This window comes from Giraffa tippelskirchi, chromosome 7, assembly GCF_054371585.1.
Source record: "Giraffa tippelskirchi isolate mGirTip1 chromosome 7, T2T-mGirTip1v1.2.pri, whole genome shotgun sequence".
NCBI lineage: Eukaryota > Metazoa > Chordata > Mammalia > Artiodactyla > Giraffidae > Giraffa > Giraffa tippelskirchi.
In genome coordinates, this window is record NC_137281.1 from 57087021 (window position 1) to 57105828 (window position 18808).

An 18808-nucleotide genomic window follows, 5' to 3' on the forward strand; every position below is an offset into this window, starting at 1 on the left:
AAAAATACAGAGGAAAAATATGCTTTTCTGAGATTTACGTCCAAACGGTGATACATGACCATCAACTTTGCCAGTGACGGACACACACTTGGATTTTTAAAACATTATCCTCAATTATTACCTGTGTGTTCAATGCTTTCTTTACTTCATTATACAAAACAAATCAAATTTCAACATATTAGATTTTTCAATAGTTTATTGTGCCAAAATAGTGAAGACTCCAAATGTAAGTAAATGTAACAAACCACTGTTGGGTGGTTTTTTCCAATTAAGCTTTTTTTAAAATTTATTAATCTGATTTTAGCCTACGGTTATAAACTTGTCATTCTGTCACTGTATCACCTAAACTGAGAGATAAACACTTTCTAAAATGATACGCCACCAATTATTCTGTATCAGAAAGCAGAGCCTGCATTGCCCTGGCTTCACAAAGATAAAAATCATCTTATTTTGAGGGAGCTTGATTGAGTCCGCCAGGATGTGAAAAGTGGGGAAGCGCAAGGAGAAGGGGAAAAAAAAAACGCATCATTTTTCTCTGTGTATCTCTACCTTTTTACTATTTGCAATGTATAATGGAAAGTTCTAAATTGTCCTTCTTGATAAAAAAGGAAGTCTCACAAGGCAGCCTCATTTCTACTTGAACCATGAGGCCTTTCACACGACTGTCAGGCCACCTATCACGGTTCATGGTTTCTAGTGTTCATTGATCCACTGAGTCATCATAAAGTGGTGTTTCCAGCTGGGAATGAGAGTTAATGCAAACACTTTCTGGATCAGAAAAGATGGACCCCAAAAGGAGGTCATGCTCTGCCTCGTCAATTTCAAATTGTTCCAGCCAATCCTGAGACTCTCACCCACATGCCTGTGCCTGCCTGCACATTTCGTCACCATACAGGAGAATGTGGCAACGGAAAACAGCACCCTGGCAGGAGCAACTCATCGCATGGTCATGATGACAGCCAGAACAATGATAAAAACAAATAATACTTTTGATGAACAAAATGAAAAATCAGTTATCAACATGGCTTATCATGTTGCACTTGTTTTTGCTTTTACTATATTCTTTTTCTGAAAAAAAAGTTAATTTGTCAATACTGTTTGGAATATACCTTCAGAGTTTAGAATTTTGCATTTCAATTTTTTTAATTACTATCAAATTTTTTTTTAAGAAAAATAAATGAATGGGGACTTTTGAAAGTGATGAGTAAGTTTAAGACTATGATTATGGTGATGGTGTTATGGGTATATTCTTATCTCCAAACTCATCAAATTGTATGTATTAAATATGTACAGCTTTATACATATCAATCACACCTCCAAAAGTAGTTTTAAAATGAGCAATTCATAATTTCAAGAAATATGAACATAATATTTCCAGAGTCAGCTGAGCCTGTCAAACATAAATGCCAAGATCTTTATATTTGTATTTGAAGGCATCAATTTTTCCTTCAACAAACATGTAACTGAGTAGAAGTGTATTGTAGTGTGTTAACTGTGCTTTATAAAGAAAAAGATCTTTTGCAAAACTATACACAATCCTAGGATTTTGGCTCTTTTCATAAAACACTGGAGGAACAATGTGACTGCATGGATGGTATATTTTTTAGCATCTATATATTTTATTTTAATTTTTTAATTGAAGGATAATTGCTTTACAGAATTTTGTGGTTTTCTGTCATACATCAAGAATCAGCTATAGGTACACCCATGTCCCCTCTCTCCTGGACCTCCTTCCCATCTCCCTCCTCATATATTTAAGGGGACCTCCCAGATGGTCTTTAGGCAGAGTTTCAATAAGAATTCATGATTTATATGACTCTTGAAGGATGATGCTTTCAACAAAAGAAAAACAGCTGTTCGCTTTTGCTATGCTGACATCCTACATCTTTAGAATATGTACCTAGGTCAATAAAAGAGCTGCAAATAAAAGTATCAGGAACTGTTTCATGACCAAACATCTGTTGCTGAGAGCATCTTTAGCTCCAGGTGACACTGCGCCTTCCTGGGGTTTTGCCCTCCTCCCTCCTCTGGCCAGCCCTTTTCAGCATCCTTCAGAGAACTTCCTTTCTCCACTTTTGTTGAAAAGCTAACACAACCGCTCTCTCCTCTTTTACTTTACATTCTCAGTGGACTACATTTCTCATGCCTTTGGCTGCAATGATTAATTTTTTTTGTTTGTTTTAGATGATGAGGCCTGAATCTTTATCTTTAGCTCTGACTTTCCTTTGAAATCTAAATTCTAAATCCTGAATGCTTCCTATATATCTATTCATGGATGCCCCATAGATATCTCAAACTCAACATTCCAAAAATGGATGCCTTACCTCCTGTCAAAACCAGATGGCCACATCATTTCCATCTTCAAGTCACTCAGACTAAAATGTGAAAATCATTTCTAATTATCCCCTTTCAATAATACAAATTTCAATATGTGTAGAAATTGCCAAATCTGGTCAATGTCATCTCCAAAGTGATTTTCATTGTCCTTTTGGCTTTTGATGATTCCTACTTTAGTTTAAGTCCATATGTCAACCACTCAGCTCAACTTATTGCTGGGGATACAGCTTTGAAGTGAGTAAATGAAAGAATGAAGAGACATGAAAGCGTCTGAGAGATCCCGGTGAGGGAGACTGGTGGGCCTTGATGCTCTGTGGATAATCGCTTCGATGTCAGATGCTGGGAGGGCAAGGAGCTGGGAGATGACAAAGGCAAGGATGATAGCTTGGAAGGGTTTCTGGATGGTGGTGCTGAGAGGAGAGTCATCCATGGAAGGGAAATCTGAAACACGCCAAATTGAAAGGATGGGAATCCTGGGGAAGTATGAAGGACTCAGAAAGCTATGAGTGATTCACTGCAGAATAGAGGCGCAGGTCTTCTAGGGTGATAATAATGAAGGAAGCAAGGCCATTGGGGTTTGCAAATGTTTACAGGGTTTGGAAAGGAAATCAGGAAATTGTACTCTGAGCCTGATGGCCTACCCTTCCTAAAAATCTTCAATATGTGCCTTTTAGATAACTGACCGGTTTTTGCCACCATTCCCAGAGTTGTTTTGGTAAAAGCAGGTTGAATCATTTTTCTCTTGGTTGCAAAGAGCATTCTTTTTGGCACAGCACTAAATGCAACTTCAATCTGGCACTGGAGCCTCAGAAAAAGTCTATTTTTTTATGAAGTCTGTTCTCATTCTCCACAACTTCATTTGAATTATACTTATCCTTATGCCTCTCACTCAGCCAGGACTTCGTTTTCTCCACCTCTCAGCTACAACTCAAATACCACCTCTCCCACAATCTAGCTATGAGAATTCTGTAATATGAGATAATATAGTTTATTTATGTTTGTTAAATTAATAACTAAGAATCAAGTTCCCTATGAGAATACCATTGTCATATTTGAAATCTCCTTGGCAGAAATGTTCATGCACTTCTCAAACACAAAAGTGAGGCTTGCCATTAGCTAAACTCTTATTGTTCTAACATGGCCAAACTCAGAGCAATTAAAGTAAATTAGATAGACTCTGAGATGATTTCAGAAGGTCAAGGGGCTGTGAGAGTTTTGTTTTCTAGTAACAAAGGAAAACTACAGACTTTTTTAATGAGCAAATCCAAAATTTCAAAGGATCTTAAACTCTCTTCATGACATTTGTTTTCTAAGATATAATTCTGATTAATTTCTGTCAATTTATTTGTGACATCTGAAATTGTGTCTTGAATTCCCCTGAATAAATGAATTCTGGCTGAATATTAATTTGCCACTTCATGGCAAATAGATGGGGAAAAAATGGAAACAGTGACAGACTTTATTTGCTTGGGCTCCAAAATCACTGCAGACAGTGACTGCAGCCATGAAATTAAAAGAGACTTGCCACTTGGAAGAAAAACTATGGCAAACCTAGACAGCCTATTAAAAAGCAGAGGCATCATATTGCTGACAAAGGTCCGTCAAAGCTATAGTTTTTCCAGTAGTCATGTACAGAGGTGAGATTTTTGACCATAAAGAAGGCTGAGTGCTGAAGAATTGGTGCTTTCAAACTGTGATGCTGGAGAAGACTCTTGAGAGCCCCTTGGACTGCAAGATCAAACCAGCCAATCTTAAAGGAAATCAATCCTGGATATTCATTGGAAGGACTGAGGCTGAAGCTGAAACTCCAATACTTTGGCAACCTGATGCAAAGAGCTGACTCATTGGAAAGATCCTGATGCTGGGAAAGATTGAAAGCAGGAAGGAGAAGGGGATAACAAAGGATGAGAAGGTTGGATGGCATCACTGATTCAAAGGACATGAATTTGAGCAAACTTTGGGAGATTGTGAAGGACAGGGACGCCTGGTGCACTGCAGTCCATGGGGACACGACTGAACAACAACAAATTAATTTAATAAAGTATCAACATAATTAAATATCTTAAAATTTAAATTACTGTTTGTGTGTAGATTACAAACTGGTTAGATTTTATATTTTTGAAAAATATAAACACTTAATAAACTCTTCTCATACCCTTTCAAAAATAGGAAGAATACAGAAATGAGAGATTGAAAGTTGAATAAAGGACAGGCTATGAAATTTAGGGTATTTCTAATTCTTTTTTTTATTAATTTATTTTAATTGGAGACTAATTACTTTACAATATTGTGGTGGATTTTGCCATGCATTGACATGAATCAGCCACAGGTGTACACGTGTCCCTCCGTCCCGAGCTCCCTTCCCCCCTCCCTCCCCCTCCCTCCCCCTCCCATCCCCCTGGGTTGTCCCAGTGCACCGGCTTTGAGTGCCCTGTTTCATGCATTGAACTTAGACTGGCCACCTATTTCACATATGGTAATATACATGTTTCAATGTTATTGTCTCAAATCATCCCACCCTCACCTTCTCCCACACAGTGCAAAAGTCTGTTATTTACATATGTGTTTCTTTTGCTGTCTCGCTTATAGGGTCGTCGTTCCCATCTTTCTAAATTCCAAAAATATGCGTTAATATACTGTATTGGTGTTTTTCTTTCTGACTTACTTAACTCTGTATAATAAGTTCCAGTTTCATCTACCTCATTAGAACTGACTCAAATGCATTCTTTTTTTATAGCTGAATAATATTTCATTGTGTATATGTACCACAGCTTTCTGCTGTTGGGCATTTGTCTGCCATTTGTCTGCCGGTGGACATCTTGGTTGCTTCCATGTCCTAGCTATTGTAAACATTTCTAATTCTTAATAAAAATTATTAAGCACAAAAAACTAGAAGGTTATAAAATATCATTTTCTTTAGAGTCCCTAAATGTCATCCCTCATAACAAAGAATATAGAATTTACCTCCCTAATCAGATTGACTAGTTATGGTCTTCGGTATTAGGTCACACGCAAACTTTTCAAACAGAGAAAAATATTGTACACAGGGAATTATCAATATCGTTCTAGTCACTATCATTAATATCCATAATGTACATCCCAAAAACCTGAACCAAAATGTGATCAACATATCCATCAGCACATATATAATCAAAAGAAATATCCAGAAGATATGAAAACTCTTAATTCAAAAAGATATATATACACCCCAGTGTTCATAGCAGCACTGTTTACAACAGCCAAGATGGAAGCAACGTAAGTGTCCACTGACAGATGAATGAATAAAGATGTGGTGTACAGACACACACGCACACACACACACACACAATAAAATACTATTCAGCCATAAAAAGAATGAAATGCTGCCATTTGCAGCAACATTGATTGACCTAGAAAGTGTCATAGTAAATGAAGTCAGAAAGACAAGTACTATATGATATCACATACATGTAGAATCTAAAAAATAATACAAATGGGTTTACTGACTAAACAGAAACAGATTCACACACATAGAAAACAAACTTATGGTTATCAAAGGGGAAAGGGGGGATGGGGAGAGATAAATTAAGAGTGTGGAATATGGGCTTCCCTAATGGCTCAGTGGTAAAGTATCTGCCTGGAAACATGGGTTTGATCCCTGATGCAGGAAGATCCCACATACTGCTGAACAACCAAGCCCATGTACCACAGCTATTGAGCCTGTGATCTAGAGCCCAGAGCAGCAACTGCTGAGGCCACGTGCCGCAACTGCAGAAGCCCGTGCACCCTAGAGCCCAAGCTCTGCAACAAGAGAATCACCGCAGTAAGTCCATGCACCACAACTAGAGAGTAGCCCCCGCTTGTGGCAGCTAGAGACAAGCCCGTGCAGCAACGAAGACTCAGCACAGTCAAAAATAAATAAATAAAAGTATTTTAAAAAGAGTCTGGGATAAAGAGATACTACACACTATTTTATATAAAATAGATAAACAACAAGGATTTACTGTATAGCACAGAGAACTATACTCAATATCTTACGCTGCTGCTGCTGCTAAGTCGCGTCAGTCGTGTCCGACTCTGTGCGACCCCATAGACAGCCGCCCACCAGGCTCCTCCGTCCCTGAGATTCTCCAGGCAAGAATACTGGAGTGGGTTGCCATTTCCTTCTCCAGTGCATGAAAGGGAAAAGTGAAAGTGAAGCCGCTCAGTCGTGTCTGACTCTTCGCGACCCCGTGGACTGCAGCCTACCAGGCTCCTCTGTCCATGGGATTGTCCAGGCAAGAGTACTGGAGTGGGGTGCCATTGCCTTCTCCTCAATATCTTATAATAACTTATAAAAGAATATAATATATATACGCATCAGAATCACTTGCTGTACAGCTGAAACTAACACAAAATTGTAAATCAACTATACTTCAATTAAAAAAAAAAGAAACGCTAAGGATGACTCTGGAGCTGCCAGCTATGACTTAAAATTGCCTATATAGTCTACACCATACTAAGTACTTCACTGTTCTGCCTTATTTGATTCTCACAATAAGCCTAAGTGATAGAAACTATGATTTTCCCCATTTTAGACAGGAAGAGACTGAGGCAAGGGGAGGTAGAGTCACTTGTGAAAGGTCACAGAGCTGTAGTAAATCAGGCACAGCCCTAAATCCGGTCCTACTTCAGAGCCTATTCATCATCACTTATGATGTGGCTTCCACCGTCACGAGCTTTAACTTTCATGAAAGAAGATGACACGTCAGCAGGTGATACACATTATATGCAGAAGCTTAGGATACAGTGAGTGATTAGGGAAACAGAAATATTAATATTTCATTCAGGTTTCGGGATGGGATTTTGAAAGGCCAAAATGAAGGGTTAGAGCCTTCCGAGCAGAGGAATGCTGTCAGGACAGACAAGGCAAGGCACATTTTTCAGGATGGCAGTAATTGGACTGAAGGGAGTGAGAGGATATGAAGAGGGCACTGGTCATTACGGCAAGAGAGGGGAGTGGAACCAGACTGTAAAAGTCTTTCATTCAAAGCTAAGAAAACAACAGTCAAATTCAGTTCTCAGCATCAGAGAAACACTTAGTGTATGCGTTGTGTTTGGTACACATGTGGATCACCAATTTTAGATAATAAATAGAGACCATCCACAATTGTAAATGTACAGAATAAACAGTATTCTAAGATCACTAATAATATGCATGGTTCTTCATATTCTTTTATAAGAAGATGGTATTTGCAATCTTTTTACCAACCTATGCCCAGCTAGGTGGATAGTTTGGTCTGCACACGCAGCTTCAGCAGTGAGTTGGTTTAACTATCACTCTTGATGTTTACTAAAGAAAAAAATCTTAATTTATATGTGACTGAGAAAAACAGATGTTTTATACATTGTGAATATACAAACTACACATTTATGGATTCTTTTTTAAGGCAACAAATAATTAAGCACTAGGAGCATGTCAAACTGTTTTGGTTCATAGACCGGTTTTTAAAAGAAATTCTCATATCTTTTCCTCTAACATCATTACATCTTGTCTGATGAGAAGTACGTCCAGGTAAGTAGTATGCAGGAGTCCTGCTTCACAGCATCTGTCACTTCCTGTGGTGTAAATGCCTCCATGGCAGATTTCAAGGTCCCGACTTGACAGTGCTGAGTTGAGAAGAGCTGCTCACAAGCTGGCAGGTTACTGACCATATCTCAGATAAACTACTTGAGCAAAGCAGTTGGTATCATATTGCAGTTATGAATTTCTCAGTTACAGACTCAGGTATGAAAAATGCATTTTTTTTTTCCTAACTCAATCTAATTTTCTCTCTTGAGCTCCTATCCTGTCCAATGTAGAAAATCAATCCAATCATTTCAGAGGAACTCGGCCGAGTTTATGATTTCTCAGTCAATTCAGGATTTTATTTCTGTCATTTTCAGCTTCGAAATGCTCTCCGGGATCTGCCTCCCTTCCTGCCCACCCTGGGGGCAGCGGAGACGGGGACCGCTCTTGTCTTGTGTGGTCTGTAAGCCTCTCCACTCCACTCTGAGGTGATCTGTTGCAGGTTGGTCATGTTCTTTCACCCACCCCTGGTGTGACGCTTAGCCCACACCCACCGCTTCATGCCCTAATTTCCACATCCATTCTTGGTTCCCCTCGCATGCCATCTGGGGCTGATGTGGGGACTGTCAGACCATCGGCTCCACAGTGTAGCAGCAGGATGATCCAGTGACTCCTCTTGGGGCAGGCAGTCTCCTCTTCAAGCACCCACTCTGAGCACCCTTTCACATTCAGGCACTTGAGTGTGAATGAAAGGTTCTGTCAAGCTTCCTACTGTGGACTTAGTTTGAAGACAAGACATCATCAAACACGATCCTTCAGACTTACTTCCTCATGTCTCTTCCCTCTGTGGGGTATGGGGAAAAGGGATTCCTTTAGGCTGGTCATTTCCCCTTTCAAATTGTTTCTATTTTAGATCTAAAAGGTGCCCACTTAAATTTGTTTATTTCTCTTAGGCTGTGGTGGCGTGTGCCTATCTGAGCTGGACAGGGAGATGAAGGACCCATGGAGAGGTCATGTCTATTTCCACTCCCCATATCACCTCACAGAGAGAAACAGCCATGAAGCAATTATTATTGTCATTAAAAATGCTTTTTACTTCATTCTTCATTACAGGAACTTATGTGCTCTCCTTTGCCAACATGAACCAGTTTACTTTCATGCAGAAAAAAGCACAAAGTACTGCTCACTATTTTGCACAACACAATAAAAAACACCCCCCTCCCCAACTCCTACACTTCCCAGTGATGTCAATTTGGTAAAACTGTCACACTGAGACATGTTACTCTCAGCACACTCTCCTCTGTGAACAAGGCTTCTTGTGTCCACCCAGTGCCACCTCAGTCCAGCTTCAGGGCATCTTCCAACCTGCAATGTGCACCAGATGATCCAGAACACAAGGAAAAGTGCTGTCTCCTACACTTGCGATCACCAAGGCCAACCAGATTCAAAGAGAGATGAGCCCTTCACTTTTATACAAGTAGAAGGAAGATGAAAACTCAGAAGTCAAAGTAGTTGTTACACTGAAGAAAGCAGGGGCCTATTAGCATTTTCTCATAATGTTTACTCCATATCCAGGACCACTGAAAAAATGCTGGTTGTGACAGTGTCTTTTTGAGAGAGAAATTTTGCGAACAGTTTATTCTATTTTGTTCTCTGAGCATAATAGTAATAATGAGATGGGGTTTTGCTATTAGGAGTGCAACTTTGATGCACATCTTCTGTTTTTCTCTATTGCAGAAAAAATTCATAACACTCACATTAGAAGACACTAAATTAGATTTGTTTTACAATCCATGTTCTCTATTTGTTGAGATATCATTCTCTTGTTTCCTTTGACTCTTTGAGCATACTTGAAAGACAATTTAAAATCTTTGTCTAGTAAGTCCAATGTCCACCTAGTGCTTGTCTTATTTAGATGCTTATATGAAATCACCATATTCAAATATTCACATATCCCAGCTTCTATGATTTAATCCTTGTACTAAAGTCATGATCACTCCTCAACTTCTGTCCATAGAATTCTCCGGGCAAGAATACTGGAGTGGGTAGGCATTCCCCTCTCCAGAGGATCTTCCCAACCCAGGGATCGAACCCTGATCTCCTGCATTGTAGGCAGATTCTTTACCATCTGAGCCACTAAGGAAGCCCTATATTTATGATATTGTACATTTATTAGATTTGTAGAAATATAATAACACACAAATTAAGCAAAGATAGGTTAGTTAAGAGAAACTATACAGGCATGCCTCAGAGATACTGGGGAATAAAGACCACCACAATAAAGCAAACATCACAGTAAAATGAGTCAAACAAATTTTCTGGTTTCCCAGTGCATATAAAAGTCATGCTTATATTATACTGTGATCTACTAAGTGTGCAAGAGCACATCTTTTAAAATATACATATTTAATTTAAAAAAGCTTTATCGCTAAAAAATAAGTAACAACTGTCACTGAGCCTTCACTGAGTCATAGTACTAACATCAAGATCACTGACAACAAATCTCCATACCAATTATAATAATGAAAAAGTTAGAAATATTGTGAGAACTATCAAAATGTGACACAGAAACACAAGGTGAGCAAACACTCTTGAAAAGTGGTAACAATAGACTTGGTTGACACAGAGCTGCCACAAACCTTAAATCTGTAAAAACACAATATCTTCAAAGCACAATAAAATGAGGTATGCCTGCACTCTGTGAGTTGTAGACAATTCTCAAAATCTTACAGTTTAACTTGTGAAAAGTTTATAAGCATTTTTTATTCCTTTTTCCTTGAAACTACCAAATTATCTCCTCAATCACTGCAGAATATTAGCTAGACTTTGGAAAGTACATTCAGAAATACCTATACATGCGAGGAGTTTGAAAATCTTAAGCAGGCAAAAAACAAGGTCATGACGCTGCTTTAAATTTTATTTTTTATTGAGGAAAGCCTCAAAGTTGCATGACTTCAAAATAGAAAAGTTATTAAAAATAACCTTGGCTAGAAATCCAAAAACTGCATTAGGGTAGTAGCAATGGAAACCCTTTTCCCCAAAAAAGAGTATGAGAAAGAGATTGCAAACCATGAATACACAGAATTTATCAAATTAGAAGGGATCAATGGAGAAATAAAAGGTGATTCTAAGAATTTTAAGCCATGGTAATTAAGGTAACCACCAGGAACCAGGAAAGAAAAATAATTACAAGTAGAAGCTGGTTAAGAGGTATTATAATTAACAAGTCTTACGTGAAGCTTTTTGGGGAAGACAAGCCATCTAGCAGGCAGCTGGGAAATTCCAGCAGGCAGTTGAAAATACAAGATGGGAGATTGTTAGATGTGTTTCTCCTCCAGCACAAATGTGGGAGGTGTCTGCACAGGCCTCCTCTTGCAGCCCTGGCAGTGAACCAGCTTACTCAGGCAGGGCATGCACAACGCCAAGGTCAAAGATGAGACTTTGTAAAAACCCACATAAACATTCTCATTTTGGCACAGGGTCTCTGATCTTGTTTTTCGTTTTTATATAGTCAAGATATTTTTATATTGTCTATTAAGCCAGTTCTACTTTATATAGCCAATTACACTGTCAATTGTGTATGTGCCCCTTCTCTTCTCTGTTGTTAGTATCCATTATATGTCAATTCCCTTTGAAAGGATTCAAAAGCAAAGACAAGAGAAAAACAACAAATATCAAACCATTGGAATGTGATCTTAGGCTAGCTTTCGACTTAAACTTAGACCTGTGAGGACCTAACAGTTCCCACTGAGGGAGAAAATCTCTGATATAAAGTTGTATTTGAGAAGAAACAGAGAAGTCCTAAATTCGTGTAATTCTTCTACCTCTTTTCTTGTGGGACTACATCTGCAGGGCAGCCTTTGGTTTACAGTCAAAATTCAAACGAGATAATTTATGGGAGCAGATTTTTATTTATAGAACTATTAGACAGACAGATGTCTAACATATGACGTGACGTCAGTAAGATGGCAGAACAGCAAGTCTCTCATATATACCCCCTCCAGATGTTCAAGCTGGTTTTAGAAAAGGCAGAGGAACCAGAGATCAAATTGCCAATATCCGCTGAATCATCGAAAAAACAAGAGAGTTCCAGAAAAACATCTATTTCTGCTTTATTGACTATGCCAAAGCTTTTGACTGTGTGGATCACAATAAACTGTGGAAAATTCTGAAAGAGATGGGAATACCAGACCACCTGACCTGTCTCTTGAGAAACCTGTATGCATGTCAGGAAGCAACAGTTAGAACTGGACATGGAACAACAGACTGATTCCAAATAGGAAAAGGAGTACGTCAAGGCTGTATATTCTCACCCTGCTTATTTAACTTATATGCAGAGTACATCATGAGAAACTCTGGGCTGGAAGAAACACAAGCTGGAAGCAAGATTGCCGGGAGAAATATCAATAACCTCAGATATGCAGATGACACCACCCTTATGGAAGAAAATGAAGAAGAACTAAAGAGCCTCTTGATGAAAGTGAAAGAGGGGAGTGAAAAAGTTGGCTTAAAGCTCAACGTTCAGAAAACTAAGATCATGGCATCCGGTCCCATCATTTCATGGCAAATAGATGGGGAAACAGTGGAAACAGTGTCAGACTTTATTTTTTGGGGCTCCAAAATCACTGCTGATGGTGATTGCAGCCATGAAATTAAAAGACGCTTACTCCTTGGAAGGAAGGTTATGGCCAACCTAGATAGCATATTGAAAAGCAGAGTCATTACTTTGCCAACAAAGGTCTGTCTAGTCAAGGCTATGGTTTTTCCAGTAGTCATGTATGGATGTGAGAGTTGGATGGTGAAGAAAGCTGAGCGCTGCAGAATTGATGCTTTTGAACTGTGGTGTTGGAGAAGACTCTTGAGAGTCCCTTGGACTGCAAGGAGATCCAATCAATCCATCCTAAAGGAGATCAATCCTGGGTGTTCATTGGAAGGATTGATGTTGAAGCTGAAACTCCAATACTTTGGCCACCTCATGCGAAGAGTTGACTCATTGGAAAAGACCCTAATGCTGGGTAGGATTGGGGGACGACAGAGGATGAGACAGTTGGATGGCATCACTGACTCGATGGACATGGATTTGGGTAGACTCCGGGAGTTGGTGATGGACAGAGAGGCCTGGCGTGCTGCAATTCATGGGGTCGCAAAGAGTCGGACACGACTGAGCGACTGAACTGAACTGAGCAACAATAATCCCGCAGCCCTCCATGGACAGAAGCGCCTGGGTGGAAGCTTTGGGATCCAGCAGCAGGCCCAGAGCCCAGGGACCCACCAGGAGACTTGCTGACAGTGTCCCTGGAGGGAGGCCCACCGATTCTGACCCCAAAGAAGACTCTGGAACAGTCCTGTAAGCTCAGCCCCGGCCCTTCAAGCTGCGGTTGGGGGCGCTGAGCAGGAGATACACCCTCTGTGCCCGACGGCAAGCTAGTCGCCGTCAGGGTGGCTGCAGGTCTTGAAGCAGCCCCGTGGCTGGCCCCAGGCCCTCGCAACTGCTGTCAGCTGCCGTCTGGCAAGGATGCCAGCCAGTCCCTGCCCCTCAGTCTGACCGAGGGTTACAGACATGGCCGCTCGGCGGCGGCAGACAGGGAACAGCTCCGCCCACTCAGGGACATGGAGGGAGGCACGCCCACCCGGAAGTGGCTCTGTGATTCAGCTCTGGTCCCTCTCAGACATAGGCTGGGACCAACCTGCTTGCCCAAGAATCTACCCAGCGATGCCCGTTCAACTGCACCAACACTAGTGAAGGCTACATAGACCCTGAAAAAGCAGGCAAACATGAGACCACCAAAAGACACTAATAAACATCCAATAACTAACCCCAAAGTAATGAAGGTCTCCCATCTAACAAAGGACTCAAAATAATCATCTTAAGGAAGTTCAAAGAGATACAAGAAAACACAGACAGGTAATAACAAAATCAGGAAAACAATGTATGGATAAAATGAAAAGCTTGGCATTTTTCCAAGCAGTTTTTTGACGAGATGCAGCTCAGAACTTTCCACCCTGAGGACAAAGGTGGAAGATTTCACTCATCAGGTCTCCTCCTCTGTCGGTCAAGGACAGTCTCACAGGCAGGCAAACATGCCCAGAGCCACGCATCAGGATTTACGGTGCCCACTGGTTCCCTGGGAGCAGACCTTCCCTCAGCATCAGGGGAGCCACAGAGCAGGAAGTGACAGGTCAGTGGAGCTACAAGAGGAGACCTTGTTACACCTGTAGGAAGCTGAACTTGGTCCCAGTTGCAGAAGGAGGTGGAGCTGAGACAATGTAAGTGTTGTCCAGGAGATGTCCAATACAAAAGACCACATCTTTAATTATGATAGTCCCTAATATAAGCGAATACAAACTATGGTTTTCCATGTGTAAAATAGATAGCTATGGGAAGTTGCTGTATAAGACAGGGAGCTCTGCCCGATGCTCTGTGACAACACAGAGGGGTGGGATTGGGCGGGGGCAATGGTAGGGAGGTTCAAGAAGGAGGGCATATATGTATGGCTGATTCACATTGTTGTACGACAGAAACCAACACAACAATGTAAAGCAATTATCCTCCAATTAAAAATTTTTTTCAAAAAAAAAAAAGATGGTTTTCTATTGCTAGCTATTGTTACATTTCCACTCCATCCTCTCCTAGGTAAGATGCTCAAGATACTTATGCATGGATCAGACAAGAAAGCTCCAGGCCCTGCTTTCACTGTTTTTCTGGTTGTGCAGCCCACCATGCTTTCAGAACACACATGCACTCACTCCAGCTGAGAAGGTGCATTCTCACGCTGAAGCCAAGCCCCCTTCATACATGTACGCTAATATTTTGTTTATAGCATTTCACATTTATATTCGTGAGAGACAGTGGCTTTTAATTTTTCTTCCCTCTTTGTCCTTGACATGGCTTGGTATCAAGGTTATGCTGCTCTCATAGAATGAGTTGGGGAGTACTTTGACTTTTTTGCTGTCCTCTGGAAGAGAATGTGTAAGATTAGAGTTGTAGCTTCTTTAAAAGTGTCTGGAAGAATTCACACATGAATTCATTTTAGCCTGAAGTCTTCTCTGTTGGAGTGTGTGCTTTATGGATTTACTATCTTTATCTGACAGAGAAACATTTTATTTCTTGCGGACAATTTTTCAGGTTGTGGTTTTCAAATAATTTTTTCAATTCATTTAAGTTTTCACAATTATTAGCAGGACACTTGTTAAAATATCCTCTTATTATGTTTTTGTCTTACAATCTATACTACATATTTTATATTTTATTAATTAATGTACTTTTCTTTTATTCCTTGTCTTTTCCTTACTTTGGGCTTAATCTGTTGTTCTTTTTCTAATTTCTTGAGAAACTAAAGAAGTAGGCAATGGATGGATCATAAATATTTAGCTTTCCTTCTTCTGTAATATATGCAATTAAGGCTATCAATTTGACCTAAGTTGCATCTCACAATTCTGACCTATAGTATTTTGTTACCATTGAGTTTAAGTGTTCCCTCATTTCCATTGAGATTTCTTTTTGAGAAGTGTATTAATTAAATTCCACACCTTTCTGGGTTTTAAAGTATTTTTTAATTATTGATTTCTAGCTTAATTCAACTGTACCCAGGGCACCTACCCTGCATGATTTAAATCCTTTGAGATTTGTTGAAGAATTTTTTATGGCCCAGAATAAATTTAAGTAAATATTCTAGGTACTCTGGATAAGAATGTATATTTTGCAGTTGTTGAAGGTAGAGGTTTATATATGCTACCCATTATATAAATATAAATTACATGCATAAATACTTTGTCAAATTTGTTAACTTTGCTGTTAAAATCTATATTTCCACTGGTCTTTTGCATACTTCCTAAATGAGCTACCAAGAAAGAGAGATATTAAAAACCTCTCACTATGTTTAGTGTTTCATTTTTTTTTTCACCTATTATTTCTGTCCAGTTTTTTATGTCTTGAAGCTCTGTTATTTGGTGCTGAAAATGTCAGGCTCACTATATGGTATCTCTTTTCTCTCCAGGATCTTTGACCCTGAAAGCCTGGCTATCTTGGTTTCTCTCAGATATCACCAAGCAGTTAACACTTTGTGGTTGGTTCACTAGTTTATAGAAATGCAGCTTTTAGGGGCTGTGACCCACCCTGCCCCCAGACTCATATGTTGAAGCCATAACCCCCTGTGTGATGATATTTGGTATCACCTTTCAGAAGTAGTTAGATTTAGTTGAAGTCTTTAGAGTGGGACCCCCATGATGGGATTAGTCACCTTATAAGGAAGACAGAGAGATCTTTCTCTCCCTCCCCAAATACGCAAGCACCAAGGAAAGGCCATGGGAGCACACAGTAGGGGAGTGGCTGCTGCAAGCTACCAACAAGGAACAGATCTGCTGACACCTTGATCTTGGACTTTTCAGCTTCCAGAACTGTGAGAAAAAAATGTCTGTTGTTTAAGCCAGCTAGTTTGTTGCATTTTATTATACTGTCTAAAGCTAGTGTTTAGACACTAGCTGTTCTAAATTATTCACACTGCCAGCCAAGCACCTTGCTAGCCTCAGTTCCTTTAATGGGAGGTAAGACAAAGCCTTAGGTAAAACTTTACCACCCAGAGTTTCCTGGGAGATTAGGCTGTGTGTGGGCCTTCACTTGAAATTGCTCTCTCCTCCTTCCTATCCTGCTTCCTACACTCCCTCACTGTTTTCTCCTGGGAACCATCCCCCAATAAACCACTGGCACCTCAACCATTGGTCCAGGGTGTACTTTTGGGAGAACTCAACCAAACACCACCCACTATTACTTCACTGTACCAACTTTCCTCCTCTACAAAGTGAAAAATATTAGATATACACAAAGAAGTGTACTTTATGTATTAATAATAATTTTTAACTTTATGGATGCATTTTAAGTGACTAAATTTAAGCCCCTGTGCCAATTACAATAGGCTCATATTTATCACTTGAATTCCTATATTTTAAAACAGTTGCAGACGACCTCCTAAGCCAGGCACATCCTGTGTCTTCTAATTGAGGGAACTTGGAAGGACAGTCTCCCTTAAAATTCTGCCCTTACCTTCTGATTGAAAAGCCATCAAAGTCACTCACTCACATGCTTTGAAGATCTCCATTATTAGAGTGAGTTAAAAGGAAAAGAGACATTGCCTACAGAATATTACAAATAAAAAGAGTACATTGTCACTGAATTTAGAGATCTCCAAATTGACTCCATACATTTACAGGGAAAAAAGAGAGGAAATATCATTTTCCCAAGGGCACTCACAATTTAGTATGATAACCTAGTTTTTGTGATTCCAAAACCAGCATTTTTTATCTCTACAAATTACTTAGGATCAGCTACATGGCACATTGACTGGGATTACATTATCAGACTGATTTAGAGCTGAAGAATCTGTGCTACAGGACAGACCAGGATGACAGAAGGTAAGATGGAGGGAGTATCAAGACACTGGCCAGAGATTGGAAGATAGTAGAACATGTTCTTAAGCAAGGGGGATCAGAAGAGAGAGAGACACCCAAGTGGTCAGGAGGACAATCACCTCTGGTGGTAAATCAAATGAACTGAGAGAAGAACAGAAGTGATTGCATATTAATCCCAGACATGACAGCAAACCCTCTGATTCTTTAATGAATAGAGGACATAGGCATATCAAGAAATTAGATGTAAATATTCACTCATCTTTATTTCACCTTCTCAAAGCCAGTACACAAAACACAATCTATATAAATACATGACACACCACTGACCATAAAACTGATCTAGAATTTCATTTTCCAAACCTTTATCAAAATGTTAGTATTATTTTAACTTCGTAAACCAACTTCCAGCTCCTAAATATTTTAAATAAAACCACCAAAATACCCTAGTTCACAGATTTTGACTAAGGATGTATGAGAACATTTTATCTTTACTTCAAGCTAATAATGAACATGTAAAATGTAATTCTTTAACCCTGCTCTGTTCCAGAATTAATCAAGAATAAAAATACTCTTTCACAAGAGGTTTTGTGGAAGCCTGAGTTTTCTGAGATTACCTTTGTAACAGTTAATGTAAAAATCTGGTCCCATGAGGTTTGCTGAAGTGAGGTTAATTGGCAGGATATGCTCTGAAACTGTTCAACATTCTCTCGGGACCATGCTTTAGTAATTCTTGTGGCCACACCACAGCGCTGTGATCATTTTCAATAAACCCAAAACCATTTCAGTATTATCCCTATTCTTCCAGAAGAAAACTAGGGAGTTTAAGCATAGAGATTACATATCTCTTCTATCTTTAAAAAAGTAAGAAGTAGTAATGATTTAAGCCCAGGAACAGTGAATCAATCCAGATAAGTCTAACACTGAAGTGTTCATTCCTCACCTAAAATGTTGTGATCCCTGCAAGTACAAAGCAGAGAAGCAGAGCAGGAGGCTGAGGTTCAGATGTGCTGGAGAGAAGCTTGTGTCCTATGACCACAGGGGTGACTCGCAGGGATCTGAATCCTTGGGGAGTGGGGGGGGGGGTGGGTGGGAGTTGTCAGGGCTAAGTGCTCTCATTCCAACATTAGGAACTGTACGTCTCCTAATCTCAGATCAGTTAGGGCAAGACAGAAAAACAGGGCAGAGCCAATGCAGAGCTGTGTACTTACAACCTGACTCAGCATGGAGACGCCGGACCCTTGCAATTCAGGGAACTCTTTGGTGCTAAGGGCTTACTCAGGCACATCCGTCCTGGGTGTGGGGGGAAGCAGTTGACACAGAAGCAAACAAACTGCTGACATCTCTTGTTCTTTAACCACCTCTCCGAGAACACACTGTCCTCAGTGTGGTCAGGGCTCTACGCTTGGTCGGTGAGACTCACCTGCCCCACCTCTGATCCTGGGGACCATCAGGTGTGTTTCAGACCTGTACCCACCTGGCCCGTGAGGCTCTCCTTTCCTGAGGCTTGAGTTTTTTCAGTCCCATACAAAATTCATCTCT

At 40.0% G+C, this 18808-nt stretch overlaps 1 protein-coding gene across 9 annotated transcripts in view; it reads right to left on the minus strand.

Moving 5' to 3' along the window:
- Positions 1-18808, minus strand: part of CNTNAP4 (contactin associated protein family member 4) — a 269244-nt gene that overhangs the window by 195389 nt on the left and 55047 nt on the right. The window contains exon 1 of one of the 9 annotated variants that reach the window (XM_081508576.1): positions 11098-11209. The exons of 7 other annotated variants lie outside the window; for them this stretch is intronic. In XM_081508576.1, the coding sequence (XP_081364702.1) occupies positions 11098-11125 (28 nt within the window). In that variant the 5' untranslated portion in view covers positions 11126-11209. Of the gene's footprint in view, positions 1-11097; positions 11210-18808 lie in introns of those variants that run through there. One more of the 9 variants, XM_081508582.1, reaches the window with a different exon arrangement.